At 33.9% G+C, this 18,812-nt stretch overlaps 1 protein-coding gene across 2 annotated transcripts in view; it reads right to left on the reverse strand.

The window, feature by feature from the left end:
• LOC132758492 (uncharacterized) overlaps positions 1-17,928 on the reverse strand; it is a 47,403-nt gene extending 29,475 nt beyond the window's left edge. The window contains exons 1-2 of one of the 2 annotated variants that reach the window (XM_060750170.1): positions 15,811-17,920; positions 10,816-11,142 (exon numbers count right to left, since the gene is read on the reverse strand). In XM_060750170.1, coding sequence (XP_060606153.1) covers positions 10,816-11,142; positions 15,811-15,862 — 379 coding nt within the window. In that variant the 5' untranslated portion in view covers positions 15,863-17,920. Of the gene's footprint in view, positions 1-10,815; positions 11,143-15,810 lie in introns of both variants that reach the window. The other variant, XM_060750171.1, reaches the window with a different exon arrangement.
• Positions 17,929-18,812: the final 884 nt, after the last annotated feature.

Raw genomic sequence — 18,812 nt, forward strand, 5'->3', positions numbered from 1 at the left:
CCATGACCAATCTAAAAACCAAATATCAATTCTGTGGGTCAAAGGAATCTTAAGTTATTGGATGGATAAGCTTTTTGAAGTCAAGGCCCCTGTGACCTTGACCTTTGACACAGTAACCTCAAAATCAAAAGGGATCATCTACTATTCATGACCAATCTAGATACCATATATGGACGGACAAGTAAAAAACGGACTGAGGGCTGGACAGACGGACGGCCGGACAGACAAGCTGATTCCAGTATACCCCCTCCCCCCTTACAACTTCATTGTGCGGGGGTATAAATATCAATGTTGAGTGCAAAGCAATGAACATAAAAATACATTGCAATCATCATACTAATTTGTAACATTTTACACAGTAAGGTATAACAACATTAAACATAAATCGCATACAAGCACTGTATATAATTACATAATTATAAAGTTAAATATACACAGATAAATGCATGTTTCCTTTTTTGAAAGCATGATAAATATACATTGCTAAGTTTTCGATAGTTTTTATATCAGAACATGACATTAACCTGTAAAAAGACTGCAAAGTTAGAACTTCAACATACTTGGCAAGTAAATACTTAATGCGAATATATGTGTACAAAGGACAAGTCATTACAAAATGTAACTCATCTTCGACATAACAATCACAATACAAGCATTTTCGATATAATCTAGGGATACCAACATATCTACCCTGCTCAGTCATCAAGGTATGACTACAGCTTCGTAACAAAGCTAAACATTTTCTAAATGTCAATGTTCAATATATACTGTTCTGTTTTAAAATCAGTTTTATAGTTCACGTAGTGAAATAACTTTTTGTTTTCACAATATTTTGCATACCACAACTGCTTATATTGATCTATAAGTCGCTGAACATAAGTTCGTCATCATCTACATACTGGTTTTACTATATATAACCAAATCCATTTGCATATAAGTTTTGTCTTACAATTTAGGCCTAATTTTTTATGACCGATTCTGTCAAAATAACATTGCATTTCATTGCATAAAGTTTAACGTATATATCTGTTATTAGGCAAACGTAATAAGCGTAACCAATATTTGATGCAACGTTTCACAGCACTAATATACATAGGCAATATTCCTGTGTCAACCAGGATTGCATCCTTACAAGCATTTGTATTTACTTCTAAAAACCTTTAACAAGCATAAATCTGTATGTTTTCAATACAATTTGAATTTTCTAGACCCCATAACTCTGCACCATAGAGCAAAATTGAACAAACCTTAGTATCAAAAATCTTTAAAAAAGTTTTGTATGGAACATTCAGCGTATCAAATGAGGTAAGCAGCTGTACCAGCACTCTTTTACCATTATTAGCCATATTTTCAGACATCTTGTATAAGGACAAACGACAAGTGAAATATACTCCAACATATGTAAAACCATTGACAATTTCAATTGGACGATTATCATAAAATCATTTCTCATTTGATGCTATTCCACCACCCCTTTTAAAGACCAATTGTATAGCAATATTTAATTTGTAAGTATTACAGAATGTACATAATATATTCGACTGATTTTGCAAAACAGAAACAGTATCAGATATTTATCCAATATCATCGGCAAACATAAGCATAAAAATCTCTATATTATTTGAGAAAAATTGTATCCTTCTAATATTATTTCTAGAGAACAAAGAATAAAGTTCATTAATTAAGCAAGAAAATAAAAATGGACTCAAATTACATCCTTGAACCAATAGGACAGTCGAAATTATTTGTAAAACCAGCTTGTGATCTTACTTTGGCTTTTACCTCAGCATAAATTGATGCAATAGCATAATATAAATTACCCTTAATTCCATCATTTCTCAAAATTTCAAACAAAATATTCCAGTCTACAAAATCAAATGCTTTCTGAAAGTCAATAATTGCAACATATAAAGATTTGCCTTTTGCATTCAAATATTTATTTACAATAGAATGTAACACGAATACATTATCCAAAGTTGAATAGCCGGTATACAAAACCAACTTGACATTCTGAGATTTTTTCATATGCATTGACATAGAAAGTAACTCATTTTGTTAAATCTCATATGTATATCTTGCTAACTGTATCTAATAATACAATACCACTATAGTTGTTAGTTTCTTTAATATTATCTTTCTTATGAAGTGGTATAATAATAGATTCTGCCCATTTAACTGGAAATTCAACAAATAAAAATAATCTATTGAACAGTTTAACAAGCAATGGTATCAAAACATGAGAACCATATTGTTTAAGGAAGCAAATTTCTAGCAGTACCTTTATTAATGTTCAAAGATTTAATTGATTTTAAAACCTCACTTTCAGAAAGTGGGTCATTAAAAAGTATATTCTCAATTTCATCTAAATTTGTGTTTGATTCAGTGTCAGTGTCATGCAAAAGGCAATCTCCCACATGTATTTCACGTCATCAGTGTAAACAATTTACTCAAATGTGTATGTCAAGTATCTAGGGAAATATTTGTAGTGCTTTTGGTCTTGTTTGAAAGTTTATGTATTTCTTTCCAAAAAAGCTCAGGGTTATTTACAACATTTTTTAATTTATGTGCAATTCTTATATCATATTCAGCTTGCTTTCTACTACATAATGTTTTGTATTCATTCATAAGTCTCAAATATTCATTTAAGGTAGAACGCGACACTTTGCAAACTTTCGAGTAGCGTCTTGAAAATTGGCACACACAAAGTTGACCATATTTCTGATTAGGTTCCGTTGATTTTATTTCAATAGTTTCAGACAATTTTTGTACACACGGCGTCAAAGTTGACCATCAAAGCCCGTTTTCGAACATGACGTCGTTGCGTATCCTTGGCAACTTTTACGGGTATTTCAACGCCATTGGCGGACAAAATATCTTAAATTCTACAGCATTCGACGGAAAACATTTTTTTCCTTTAAGCTGATATAAACTTCATTGTTTTACGCCGAAAAATGTTTGAAAAATGGAAAGAAAATTGTCAATTTTGTGTAAAATTTGACGTTCAGTTTAGCCGCAATTTTCGGCTTTAAAGCGGCTTATTTAAAAATTCCTGAAATAATTTTTTTAATTTTTTTCTTTAAAAGTCCTTCAAAATGTATACTTCGTCAAAATAACTAAAGAAATTAGGGTGTCACCGACTCAAATGTTTCGGTACATGTGATTTTATTTCCTCCACCCCTTGAGTAATTTTGTAACGAAATTCGACGTATGCAGATATGTTTGAGACTTCAAAGTGTGGTAATAATGTTCAGCTTATCAGGAGAGTTGTTATAAAATTTTACTTATACATAAGAAAAAACAACAACAATGATCCACTGCAAATGCTTAAAATTTAAAATGAAACCTGACGATAAAAAAGCATATTTATATTTAAAATCTTAACTGGGATTTAGGCGTTGATATTTTTGCTTATTCATAACATACGCGCTATTTTTTTACGAGCACGTCACAATTTCCGATTGATATATACTCGATTTTCTGAACAGAATCAAAGACTGGAACTCATGCTAGTAAAGTCTAAATACAGGTACATTTCAATATAATGTGTTACTTGAGCTAAAAGGAACTGTCAGCAATGAACGAAACTATCATTGGCTTGGTCAAAGTACAATTTTATTGAATTTATTTTCGCCTTTCCATTTTGTGACGTTTATGTTTGCTGAAAAAATGTATGAAAAACAAACAAATTTTCTTCTTGTTTTTAAGCATGATTAAATAAGCATGATTAATAACTTCATATGGAATTGTAAACATACAAATGTATAGAGAATGACGTCAGGCTTTCATCGGCAACGCGTACGCTGCGCAAACAAATAATACAGCGGAGAGTTATCATTGCAGTGTAACTTTTTTATATTCTAATACATTAAAGTTAACAAGTGGGCCATGATGGCCCTGAGACGCTCATCAGAAATAACTGCTTATCAGTGTTGGGATGTCAATATATTCAATTAAATTTGAGCATAGAATATGTAAACAATAATTTGAACAAATGCCATGACCTGAGGCATTAAAACTTTAGCTTAAACGGGACTAATCAAATTGATATGAGCAAACTTGATAAAAGACTACCTAAGAATGCTACTAAGTTTGGTGATCATCTATCAATTATTTCAGTAGGAAATGATGTTCGGAGGCTTTTTCTATTTTTAGCTTTAGTGGCCCCTAAAAGGGGCCAATCAAATTAATATAAGCAAACTTGATAAAAGAGTACCCAAGAATGCTTCAGCCAAAGTTTGGTGATCATCCATTAATTAGTTCTGTAGGAGAAAATGTTTAAAGGTATTTCTACTTTTAATTTTAGCGGCCCCTAAAAGGGGCCAATCAAATTAATATGAGCAAAATAATTAAAATACTACCCAATAATGCTACAGACAAAGTTTGGTAATCATCCATCAATTAGTTCTGTTGCAATAGAAGTTTCAATGTATATATATTTTTTAATTTAAGCGGCCCCTAAAAGGGGCCAAACAAAATAATATGAGCAAACTAGATAAAAGAATACCCGACAATGTTTCAGACAACGTTTGGTGATCATTCATCCATTAGTTCTGTAGAAATAGACATTCAAAGGTAGTTCTATTTTTAGCTATAGAGACCCGTAAAAGGGCCAATCAAATTAATATGAGCAAACTTGATAAAAGACTACCCAAGAATCTTACAAACAGAGTTTGGTGATCTTCCATCAATTAGTTGTGTAGAAATAGACGTTAAAAGGCATTTCTATTTTTAGCTTTTGCGGCTCCTAAAAGGGACCAATCAAATTAATATCAGAAAACTCGATATAAAAACTACCTAAAAAAGCTTTGGGCAAAGTTTTTGGTGATTTATCATAAAATTTAAAAAAGGGATTTTATTTTTTTTAGCTTTTGTGGGCCCCAAAAGGGGGGCCAAACAAAAAAAATTAGCAAACTTTTATAAAAAACTACTAAGAATGCCTTTAAAACAAAAATTTGGTGAACATCATAATTTAGTTTTTCTAGAAATTTGTCCCTTTAAAAAAGGGTTTTTTTTAAAAAAATTAAAAAATTAGAAATTAATAAAAAACTTCCCAGAATGCCCTACAACAAGGGTTTTTTGATCATCCATCAATTAAAATTTTTTTAGGGGAAAATATTTTAAGGGGTTTTTTATTTTTTGCCCAAAGGACCCCTAAAAAGGGGGGAAAAACAAAATAAAATTTAAAACCCCAAAATTAAAAAAAGAAACTACCTAAGAATGCTACAGACAAAGTTTAGTCATCATCCATCAATAAGTTCTCTAGAAAATAGACATTTAAAGGTATTTCTTTTTTAGCTTTAGCGGCCCCTAAAAAAGGGGCCAATCAAATTAATTTGAGCAAACTTGTTTAAACACTACCCAAGAATGCTACCGACAAAATTTGGTGATCATCCATCAATAAGTTCTGTAGGAGAAGATGTTTAAAGGTTTTTCTATTTAAGCCCTAGAGACCCCTAAAAGGGGCCAATCAAAATAATATAAGCAAACTTGATAAAAGACTACCTTAGAATGCTACAGACAAAGTTAAGTGATCATCCATCCATTAGTTCTGTAGAAAAAGACGTTTAAAGGTTTTTCTATTTTTAGCTTTAGCGGCCTCTAAAAGGGGCCAATCATATTCATATGAGCAAACTTGATAAAAGACTACCCAAGAATGCTACAGACAAAGTTTGGTGATCATCCATCCATTGGTTCTGTAGAAGAAGATGTTTAAAGGTTTTTTTATTTTTAGCCCTAGAGACCCCTAAAAGGGGCAATGAAATTAATATGTGCAAACATGATAAAAGACTGCCCAAGAATGCTACAGACAAAGTTTGGTGAGCATCTATCCATTAGTTTTGTAGAAGAAGATGTTTAAAAAGGTTTTTCTATTTTTAAGCTCTGCTGACCCCTAAAAAGGGGCCCAATTGGAATGATATGAACAAATTCAAGTGTGACTGTCACAAGGATGCTACAAAGGCCAAATTTGAAGTAAATCGGCTTTAGTATGTTTCCAGAGAAGAAGACGATATTTGACGCATGACGACGGACGATAGACGCCGGCAAGCATCCCCCTCTGATACTAATAGCTCACCCTGAGCCTTCGGCTCTGGTGAGCTCATAAACTTGAATCGAGAAATATGTCATAAGGGACATAAAGCAAACTTTATAATTATTTTTATGTTAAATTTAGAATTTTAGCGGAAATTCCCATCATAAATAAATAGTATAATACAAAAATTTGGCAAAGCCGTACATTTTGTATTTACGCACACTATGAGTGATATACTGTGAGTGATATGTATTTTATTTCACCTATTAAAAACCAGAATTTTGAATTTCATTTGTAAGCAAAAAAACCTATTACAAACAATTGACAAGAAGAATAATGGCTAAATAAACTGTGCGGAATATTGACACATTAAAATATACGGTTTCATAAAAAATGAAATTTAGTCAATTAAAATTCTGAAGTACATCCTTATTTCTCTATTTTATACGCAAAATGTATATTTACAAGAATAAACTAGAAATGTGTCATCATGCCACGGATGCCCCCGCATGCAGCCAAAATTTCAGATGTTTATAATATTTAGTTTTCCAAATTTGTTTGTACAAATTATTTTTTTCATTTTAAGTTCAAAGCCCTTAAAACTTTTCAATGTTAACACAAACCATTTTCATACAATGTTCAGGCACTGAAATTATTCAGTCTTAACCTTTTGAAAATAGCATATTTCATAATGGCTTTTACATACATTTCAACAAAAGTATGAGTGCTGGAACTGAAAGTTCAAAATTTTTCCAACATTCAAGAAAGATAAGTTTGTCCAAAATCATTGAACCACAACCAAATTCAAACTTAAACTGCTTATTCCTAAATGAACTCTATATTATTTTTCAAAGTGGAAAGGGACATAACTCTTGCCCAAAAAATCATCTAACCATGACCCATTCCCAAACTTGACCTGGCCCATTCATTTGACATATCCATATGTCAAAGTTGAATATTGTACACTGTTGGGTAGATAATGAAACAGAAACTGTAAATTCATATTATTTTCAAAGTGAAAGGGGCAATTACTCTGGCAAAAAATCATTGAACCATGACCAAATTCGAACTTGGCCTGGGCATTCCAAAACATATCCATATGTCAAATTTGAGTTGATGTGTTGTACCGTTGGGGAGATAATAAACAGAAACTTCTGAAATTTCATATTATTTTCAAAGTGAAAGGGGCATAACTCTGCCAAAAATCATTGAACCATGACCCCAATTTGAACTTGTCCTGCGCATTCCTTTAACGTATCCATATGTCAAGTTTGAGTTGAATGTGTTGTACCGTTTGGGAGATAATGAACGGAAACTGAAATTTCATATTATTTTCAAAGTGAAAGGGGCATAACTCTGCAAAAAATCATCGAACCATGACCAAATTCCCAAACTTGACCTGTATTTTTTTTCACGACATATCCATATGTCAAGTTTGAGTTTGAATGTTGTTGTACAGTTTGGGAGATAATGAACGGAAACTGAAAAATTTCATTTTTTAAGTAAAAGGGGCATAACTCTGCCAAAAATCATCGAACCATGACCAAATTCGAACTTGACCTGTATTTTCTTGTGACATATCAATATGTCAAATTTGAGTTGAATGTGTGCAACCGTTACTAAGATAATGAACGGAAACTGATGATGACGGAATGACAGAATGACGGAATGACGGAAGGACGGAACAGGGTAACACTCTATGCCTCGGCCATTACATGGCGGGGGCATAAAAATCATATTTTGGTAATATCTGACCTTGTAATTAAAAAAAATCCGTATTTTATAAATACGGACATCATACAAAGTTCCCGTATATAACGAGTGTACGGATCACGGTATATTAGTCATATACGTATTGCATGATATACGGTCCGGTACATTTAAATATTCAAATTTCACTTATTTTTGCCTGTCTATCTATAATATTCGGAATTCCGTACCCTTTATTGTATCCATATATTTTCCGCAGTGGTCATAATGGCGTAAAATTCCGTTTTTAGCGGATTTTAACACAGGGCGATCGTTTCAATGATATAAAAATAACAAACGCCCCGTGATAGCGTGACTTTTATCCAAAGGGGTGGGGGAAATAAAATCACGTGTACCGAAAACATTGAGTCGGTGACCCCCTAATTTTTTTAGTTTATTTGACGAAGTATACATTTTGAAGGACTTTTAAAGAAAAAAATCAAAAAAAAATATTTCATAAATAAGCCGCTTTAAAGCCAAAAATTGCGGCTAAACTGAACGACAAATTTTACAAAAAAAAGACAATTTTCTTTCCATTTTTCAAACATTTTTCGGCTTAAAAACAATAAATTTTATATCAGCTTAAAGGAAAAAATATTTTCCGTCGAATGCTGTAGAATTTAAGATATTTTGTCCGCCAATGGCGTTGAAATACCCGTAAAAAGTTGCCAAGGATATGCAACGACGTCATGTTCGAAAACGGGCTTTGATGGTCAACTTACAAAAATTGGCTGAAGCTATTGAAATAAAATCAACGGAACCTTATCGGAAATATGGTCAATTTTTTGCATGCCAATTTTCAAGACGCTACTCGAAAGTTCGCAAAGTGTCGCGTTCTACCTTAAATAATGATAATTACGACAAGTTCTAAACTGTTTTAATGCAGACCTACAACTATGTTTCACTTGCCTACATGTGTGTCAAACCAAGGTTGAGAATTAGTAATACACCTTGCAGTTTTATGCTTTTATAATGCTCTGAGCAATGCAAAATAGAGGACTTGATTTCAAAAATAATATTCTCAATAGGTATGGAACTGTTATCAATCTTATTAAGAACGTCACCAAGATTCCCATATAACAAACTGGAACTGTTATCAATCTTATTTAGAACGTCACCAAGATTCCCATATAACAAACTGTCAGTTAAAGACTCAATATAAATAGCACAATTATCATTACTCAAAGTATAAAATGATAAATTACAGTAAACATTTGGAGTAGTAACTTCTAGATCAAATGTTGTACACAATGATAGATCAATAGTTAGATGAGAACTAACTTCAGAGGATTATTAATATTATAAAATTGGTCACAAATTTCAATACAGATTTTGTAGCTATAAATGTATCAATAACGCTGCACCCATTTTGATTCATAACTGTTAAGTCTCCAATACCAAAATCATGGCAAATTTTTGTAACAAACTGATTAACTTTATTATTCACTAATACTGTAACACCACCCATTGGACATCCACCTCTAATTGATGGTTTTGCATTACAGCTATAAATTGAATAGGAGTCAGAAATGCTTGTAATGTTATCAGAATAAGTGATCCAAGTTTCTTGTAGACTGATAAATCATAACATTTTAAGAGATTTATAAACTCATTAAATTGTAATTTATAACGAAGGCCTTCAACATTCCATGTAATAAATTTTAACGATCTTGATGTGCAGGGTCTTTTGGCACATCCCTATCCATTATAAAGTTGAGTTGTGTCAATCCTCAGGTTAATCATATCAATACCGGATGTCGACTCAATGGTCTCATGTATATTACTGGTATCAATCAATCTATTAGGCCGTGCACCACGCCTGAATACTCGTGAAATTATTCCTTCCTGATCAGTTTTTTTTTTTTTGGAAATGATAAAAGTTTACCACCTTTAAAGTATTCATTGAATCCCCTTTTGTTCAGATACTCCAGTTGCTGACGTCGGAGGTATGAAATGTCATTTGAAATTCGAATACTATGTGATCGAAGAACTTCTCTACATTGACAGAGCATAAATTTGTCATCTGGATTTTTAAATTTGACAATCACAAGTCTAGGCTAAATATCATATCTCCATGAGCTTCCACAACAGTATCTACATTAAATTCCTCAGAAATGGCTATTCTTAACACCTGCTCCTCAACAACTGACTTAAGATTTCTCACCAAACTTTACAGGAATATGATCAGTACCAAGTCTAGTTGTGCATATCATCGGCTTTTTTGGGTTCAGTAATTTTTGTTAGAGTTATGGCCCTTTAGTCATTTTTAAGTTTGTCGGGAATACTCCTCTTTAATACCACTTATGCAATTATAATGAAATTTTACAGGATTGCTTGGTTAGTGAAGTGCTTCCGCTTGAATGATTTTTGATCGAGGTTGGTCTCTTCAATAAAAGTTGTTTTTTATGTTACCAGCTACACAGACGCTTGTTTAGACTACTAGTCTGAAACTACTGGTCCAATTCCATCACAACTTTACAGGAATGATCAAAACTATGTCTTGTTGTACATCTCATCAACATTGTTTGCTTTTTGTCACAGCTAAGGCCCTTAAATGATTTAAATTTCTAATTTGTCCGGACTTAACTCCTCTTATACTACATTTTGTTCGTATTGTAACTTTAAATGATTGATCTGTAGCTCAAGTACTTGTGCATATTACACAGGTTTTTTTGTTGTTGAATCGTTTTTTGGCTGAGTTATTGACCTTGAATAAAAAGTGCTTTCTGGCCTGTTAATGAGTTCTGTGTCTTCTGCAGCACAGACATTGGCAACGACACATGTGATAACTAGTCGCCCTTGAGTAGTTATAGCCAGGTTTTTGAAGACTTTATGAAATTGAATTTGTAAGGATTTAAAAGGTCCTCATTTACACGTATATCATTATTCTTGTTGCCTATTGACAAGTATCTGTTCAAATAGACACACATATTTCAAGAAATTAAATAGCCATAAGACTAGAAGTAGACTAATTATTAATTTACCTAATTTATGTGTAAAAATGGAAGATTATTACAGTGATACTTTATACTTGCCTCTGACTCTTATTACATGGGAATCAGTATTTGATCCATCCGAACACACTAGCTTTCTTCCATTATCTTTCATGGTTGCTTTTATAATTGTTAAATTGAAGATACACCGTGTTGAATCGAAAGAAGTTGTGTATTGTCCAACATAACGAGGATCTAAATCGCAAACATTTTGTATACAACGTGAAATTGGTGTAATATCGTCCGCATTCTTCCAAACAATTACAGACGTGCCATTTGTGAACATGCAAGTTAATGTTAGATTTCTACCACATTCATCGTAGGCTTCATCAGCTTGATGACTGTTTCTTTGTATAAAAGTACCTGAACCTGCATTTTAACGAAAAACAAAACAAAACATATGTGTACGCTAGCAGAAAAATAAAATACATTACAAATTTATAAGTATAGGTATTCAACAAATGCTAAAGGAAAACGGAAATGGACGGCAATTAGCCAGGTTTAACGGGTTTCAGTTTGTTGAGGGTCCTCTTTTGCAAGCAAAGCTAGGGCAGATGACAACAAGCTGTTTAAACTAAACCATTGCGTTGCATCCCTTTTACAAGCGATAACATGCCTTACCTGAAATCAAAAAGTGATAACAAATGGGCCCTGGATACCTGAGAAATAGGTCAAAAGGTCAAAATGGAACCCCTTTTCACCAGCTTAATCTGAACATTTTTTGCACACTGTAACCCAAAAAATTTGTGTGTACTATTAATTCAAAATTGATCTAATGGTTAAGATGTTGTTGTTTTCTAAATTTAGCTCTGGTTGCCATTTTATTAAACAGTTCAGCCTGTCAATAAGTGAGCTAATCAAAAGATGACATAAAAAAGGAAGGGAAGACCTGGCTGGGGATTGAACTGTTAACCTCGTTCTCCTGGGGGGGGGGGTCAATTTTCACCGTAGGGGTTTCATTTCAACAAAAATGGTAGACATACACAAGAACATATTTCATGCCAAATATCTAAGCTCTACCTCTTTTGGATTTTCACAAGAAGAATTTTTATGTTGTTTATTATATTCATATTAGGAAAATCAATGACCCCTGGGGCAGGGCCAATTTTGACCCTAGGGCTTTAATTTGAACAAACTCGGCAGACATCCACTAGAAGATGTTTCATGCGAAATATCTAAGCTCTAGCTCTTTTGCATTTTCACAAGAATATTTTTTAATTTTTACTACACACATATGAGGAAAATCAATGACCTCTGGGGCAGGCCCAATTTTACCCCTAGGGATTTTATTTCAACAAACACGGTAGCCATACACTAAAACATGTTTCATGCCAAATATCTAAGCTCTAGGTCTTTCAGATTTTTACAAGAAAATTGTAAAGATTCAAAGTTCTTTAAGAAATTAAATTTGTGTACAACTTTGGTAGAGCTTCATGCAAGAAACTTCTCTGCAAAAGTTTCAACAAATTTGACAAGTGCTTTAGGATGATAAGTTGTTTAAAGAAATGTTTGACGCACAGACGGGCGCATGGACGATGGACGACGCACAGTGCGCCATCATAAAAGCCCACCTTGAGACCATTGTCCTCAGTTGAGCTTACAATACCTGCATAACTTACTTATATATTACCATGATAGCTATTAAACTGCAAGAGTATTGTCTTTCCAAAAGAACTAAAGCAATTGATGAAATATTTATAACAATAATCTTAATCATACCTTTAAACAATTTGATCATTTTAATTATTCTAATTAAGAGCTAATTGAATTTTATGAATATGTAATTATTCGATATAATGTTGTGGATTAACTAGAGCATAACTTTATCTAACAAGAGGGCAATGATGGCCCTGAAGTCGCTCACCCTGAGTGGGGCCAGTTTAAACCCCAGGGCTTTTATTTGAACAACTTTTGTAGACACCCATTAGAAGATGTTTCATGCTTAACATCTAAGGTCTAGCTCGTTGGTTTTTTAAAGAAGATTTTTTAAAGTTTTTTCTTTACACATATAGTTAAAAACAATGACACCCCTGGGACAGGGCAAGTTTTGACCCCAGGGCTTTTATTTGAAAATCTTTGTAGACACTTACTAGAAAATGTTTCATGCTTAATATCTAATCGATAGCTATTCGGTTTTTTTTCAAAGAAGATTTTAAGTTTTAGCTATACACATTTAAGGAAAATCATTGACCCCCGGGACAGGGCCAATTTTGACCACAGGGCTTTTATTTGAACAAACTTTGTAGACACTCACTAGAAGATGTAGCATGCTTAGTATCTAAACTCTAGCTATTTGGTTTTCTTCAAAAAAGACTTTTAAGTTTTTGCTATACACATATAAGGAAAATCAATGACCCCGGGCGGGGCAAATTTTGACCCCAGGGCTCTTATTTGAACAAACTTGGTACACATCCATTAGAACATGTTTCATGCTAACGATCTTAGCTCTAGCTCTTTGGGTTCTTTAAAAGAAGATTTTTAAAGTTTTTACTGTATGCATATATGGAAAATCTATGACCCTCGGGGCGGGGAAAATTTTGACCCCAGGGCTTTTATTTGAACAAACTTGGTAGACACCCATTAGTAGATGGTTCATGCTAAATATCTTAGCTCCAGCTCTTTGGGTTCTTTAAAAGACATTTTTTAAAGTTTTTACTATATGAATATAGGATAAATCAATGACACCCTGGGGCGGGGCCAATTTTGACCCCATGGCTTTTATTTGAACAAAATTGGTAGATACTCACTAGAAGATGTTTCATGCTAAATATCTAAGCTCTAGCTCTTTGAGTTTTGTAGAAGAGTTCTGCATGGAATTAAATTCTTTGAATAATTTTCAAAGGTGAAGTTCCTGTGAAATTGGATGAAATTGGCTTAGTGGTTTATGAGGAGATGTCATTTAAAGTAAGAGTTTACGGACGCCGGACGGACGGACGCCGGACGAAAAGCGATCACAAAAGCTCACCCTGTCACTTTGTGACAGGTGAGCTAAAACTTCATGATTTTAACAAGAGAATCATAAACGATAATACTTGAATGTCAATATTAAATGTTGGAAGTATGCAAATAAACATATCAGTATGATGAGTCTGTTCATGGACGGTAGTGGTTGATGCAAGCTACCGTCCATGTCCCCTAGCAACTACTTAAGTCGAATTCAACATACAGATGAGTATATACCGCGTTTATCGTGCCTTTGAGCCTACAATGAGGCACACCCCTGCGGCGTCTAGGCTCTAAGTAAAGAATTTGTGGGCCCTAAACGAGAAACTAAGCAAATAGAATTTTAAAAGTTGAGGTTATGAAGTCTTCATATTACAGATCTCAAAAGACAAGTTTATAATAACAAGACAGTCTGAAGGAGAGCTAAATCTCCTTCTGCAGTGAACATAAATGTATATTTCTGACCTTTTACCAACCATGACCTTGATTTTGTCGCATGCATATCAAAAGCTCATAGTCTCACAATTGTGATTATTTGTGCGAAGTAATTTAAAATCTGCCATAAACTCAAAAAATTATGGAGAATATATAACCTTGACCTTGGGGGAAGCAACCTGGATGTTGAGCTCTGCAGATTGTGTCATGGTGGGGATCATTTGTGCCAAGTAATTTTAAAACCGTTGAAATGTCAAAAAGTTATAGAGCGGACATACAACATAGAATGATGTTTTTACATTGGACTTTGGACTTTCAAGGTTGTGACTTGATTATTGTGCTCTGCCAATGGTCTCACACTTGTAATCATTTCTGCCAAGTCTTCTTTAAAAATTGCAACTGTTTTAATGTTATGGACAGACACGAAATGTAAATTTCTTACATTGACCTGTAAGTGTGACCTTGCCTTGGGGAAAGCAATTCAATTATCAGTGCGCTCTGCACATTGTCTCATAACGGTGATCACTTGTGCCAATTTAATTATAAAACTTTACAATGGTTTAAAAGTTATAGAGCGGACACAAAAAGTATACTTTTTACTATGAAATGAAGACTTTTTTAACATTTGACCTTTAAGTGTGACCTTGACCTTGGGGTAGCAACCAAATTATTGAGCTCTGCGCATTGTATCATTATGGTGATCACTTGTGTCAAGTTATTTCAATTTTTCAGCGGTTTAAAAGTTATAGACGGACACGAAAGTGTTATGGACAGACGGACGGACAGACCGAGGCCATACCTATAATCTCCTTTCCGCTACGCGGAAGGGGATCAAAAAGAAGGCAACATATCATACGAATGAAAAATGTAGCAGGAGAGGGCTACTTCCGAGGCGACAGGTTGCAAAATTATCACAACCTGGCTTCGCAAGTTCCTCTCCCTTTTTACTTGCTACTGATTATAAAGCCTAAAGCTTGGACTCACTTCGTCCCTTTACCCCGAATATTTGCTGCAAGAAATGACACAACACCAGAAAGTTTCCAGTTCTGATTTTTAATACAAAATTAAATACTTATACGACAATGTTCTTTATTTAAACATATAAACTTTAATTTATCAAAGTATAGACATTAAATTCTATAACAACTACCAAATTAATATAAAGAACTTTCAATGCAGAGTAATGGAAAATAGATATACTATTCTTTTACTTTAATAAAGAAATACTAAATAATTTACTTTTATAATACCTAATAAATTTAGTGTGGGAAGGGGCGGTAGCTTGGCTTTGTAACCTTTGCTACAAAGATATATTACATGGGGGCAAATTGGCTTTTTTAAGTTCAAGCGCGGTTACGCATGACACTGCAACAATGTGAAAATTTTATTACATAGGAATTGTACAACACTTAGCAGAATTTTCTTTTTGTGAAAAATATGAACAAGGCAAGCAAAGCATATAGTAAACCTTAACTAGTTAACAAATAGTGGAATCGGTGAAATGTTGCCTAATTACAACTAGTTTTAAATCAAGTAAATTATAATTAAATATGTAATAATGATTATATATTTCAAACGAACTAAATAGTTTTGTAATGCTACAACATGCATCCAAAGCAGGTCGACATTCCGAAATAAATGACAGGAAGAAAGGATTACCTTTGTGAATGATAGCATAAACTGATAACACAACCAAATATAGGATGTTCATCGTTACCTGAAAAGTAAAAATCAAAACAAGCAAATTCGTTGAATTTACATCCCCCGCCGAGTATTGGTTATAATTAATACAACAACTGAAGACATAAGGCTTTATTTATACATTTATCATGGCATAAACAGTAATATTCTTTGAACTTGATAAATATTCAGGGCAATAACAGAGCCATAACTTTGTGTTAAATAGTAAAATCTGGAAATGCCAATGAGATGTATGCATACTACATAACTAATCAAGGGCCATAAATCTAAGTTAAAGTGTCTGACCGGAACAAGCGGACGATATGCGCATCTCCTCTTGGTATTGATGATTCCCATAAAGTTTCGTTTAATTCCAGCCAGTAGTTGCAGAGAAGGAGTGCGGAAACGATTTTTACTCTATATGCATACTACATAACTAATCAAGGGCCATAACTCTTAGTTAAAGTGTCTGACCGGAACAAGCCGACGATATGCGCATCTGCTCTTGATAGTGATGATTCCAATAAAGTTTCGTTGAATTCCAGCCTGTAGTTGCAGAGAACTACTCCGGAAACGATTTTTACTCTATATGCATACTACATAACTAATCAAGGGCCATAACTCTGAGTTAAAGGGTTGGACCGAAACAAGCCGACGATATGCGCATTTCCTCTTGATATTGATGATTCCCATAAAGTTTCGTTGGATTCCAGCCAGTAGTTGCAGAGAACTACTCCGGAAACGAAATTCGGACGGACGGATGGACGGACGTACCAATTTTTCAGGCTTATGAGCTATTTCTATTGTTCTTTTCTTTTGTTTCCTTGTGGGCTAACTAATGTTTCCTTATGAGCTAACTATTATTAACGGAATGAAGTACTTTGTTCTCTTTTGTCCCAGTGTACCGTTAGTTAGCTCATATACCTTAAATGTTTGTGCGGAAGGACGGACGGACGGAAAGACAGCGCCAAAACTATATCCCCCTCCCGATTCCATCGGCGGGGGATAACAAGCATTTGAAGTGGTTAAATATGTGTCATTGCATACTTATGTCATATGCATCTCTGTAACAATTCTTATAGGATACTTCAACAAGAGGGCCATGATGGCCCTGAAATCGTTCACCTGTATATAGGCCCCCGGAGCGGGTCAGTTTAAACTCCAGGGCTTTTATTTGTACAAACTTGGTAGACACCCATTAAAAGATATTTCATGCTAAACATCTAAGGTCTAGCTCGTTGGGTTTTTTAAAAGAAGATTGTTTAAAGTTGTTTTCTTTACACATATAATAAAAAACAATGACACACCTGGGGGAGGGCCAGTTTTGACCCCAGGGCTTTTATGTGAACAATCTTTGTAGATACTTACTAGAAAATGTTTCATGCTTAATATCTTAACTCTAGCTATTCGGTTTTTTTCAGAGAAGATTTTTAAGTTTTTGCTATACATATATAAAGAAAATCAATGTCCCCCGGGGCGGGGCCAATTTTGACCCCAGGGCTTTTATTTGAACAATCTTTGTAGACACTCACTAGAAGATGCTCCGTGCTTAATATCTAAACTCTAGCTATTTGAGTTTTTTCAAAGAAGATTTTTAAGTTTTTGCTATACACATATAAGATAAATGAATGACCCCCGGGGCGGGGCCAATTTTGACCCCAGGGCTTTTATTTGAACAAACTTTGTAGATACTCACTAGAAGATGTTTTATGCTTAGTATCTAAACTCTAGCTATTTGTTTCTTTCAAAGAAGATTTTTTTCAAGGTTTTGCTATACACATATAAGGAAAATCAATGGCACCCAGGGCGGGGCCAATTTTGACCCCAGAGCTCTTATTTGAACAAACTTGGTACACATCCATTAGAGCATTTTTTATGCTAAATATCTTAGCTCTAGCTCTTTGGGTTCTTTAAAAGAAGATTTTTAAGTTTTTAATATATGCATATTGGGAAAATCAATGACCCCCTGAGGCGGGGCTTATTTTGACCCCAGGGCTTTTATTTGAACAAACTTGGTAGACACCTATTAGAAGATGTTTCATGCTAAATATCTTAGCTCTAGCTCTTTGGGTTTTTTAAAAGAAGATTGTTTAAAGTTGTTTTCTTTACACATATAGTTAAAAACAATGACACACCTGGGGGAGGGCCAGTTTTGACCCCAGGGCTTTTTTTTACTTTTTACTTTATGCATATAGGGACACTCAATGACCCCTGAGGCGGGGCCAATTTTGACCCAAGGGCATTTATTTGAACAAACTTGGTAGACACTCACTAGAAGATGTTTCATGCCAAATATCTAAGCTCTAGCTCTTTGGGCTTTTTAGAAGAAGATATTTAATTTTTTTCTTTTGGTTGCCATGGCAACCAGAGTTCTGCATAGAATTTAAGTTTTTGAACAATTTTCAAAGGTGACCACCAAAGGAACATTCCTGTGAAGTTTGGATGAACTTGGCTTAGTGGTTTATGAGGAGATGTCATTTAAAGTAAAAGTTTACGAACGACGGACGGACGCCGGGCGAAAAGCGATCACAAAATCTCACCCTGTCACTTTGTGACAGGTGAGCTAAAAAAGTACAATGCTAACTAAAAGAGTTATTATTTTCCTTCTTAAATAGATAAGTTTCATTTTGTAAGCAATTAGCATTGTAATTTGTTTAATCAGCCAAAACTCTTCAATATACTTTTATTCGTGCAAAGAATGATTTAGGAGTTTTTTATCATTCACGTTTTGTTTTATTTTTCATTCAAATTACACAAAATAATGCATGTAGGAGGGAATTGAGATGTCAGAAAATAACTAAAGAAACAAACATGAAACTGACAAAGGATAACATCCGATAGAAATAAGAAAATTATAATGGCGAGGCCCGTCCAATATATAAGATGTTACGGGCTTGTTAGAGTTTGTGTTGGTCAATCCAAATGTCTAATAGTTATTGCTCATAAATGCATAGCATCATAAAAATATACAAGAGGGCCAT

This window comes from Ruditapes philippinarum, unplaced genomic scaffold, assembly GCF_026571515.1.
Source record: "Ruditapes philippinarum isolate M1 unplaced genomic scaffold, ASM2657151v2 ctg2551_1_1_1_1, whole genome shotgun sequence".
NCBI lineage: Eukaryota > Metazoa > Mollusca > Bivalvia > Venerida > Veneridae > Ruditapes > Ruditapes philippinarum.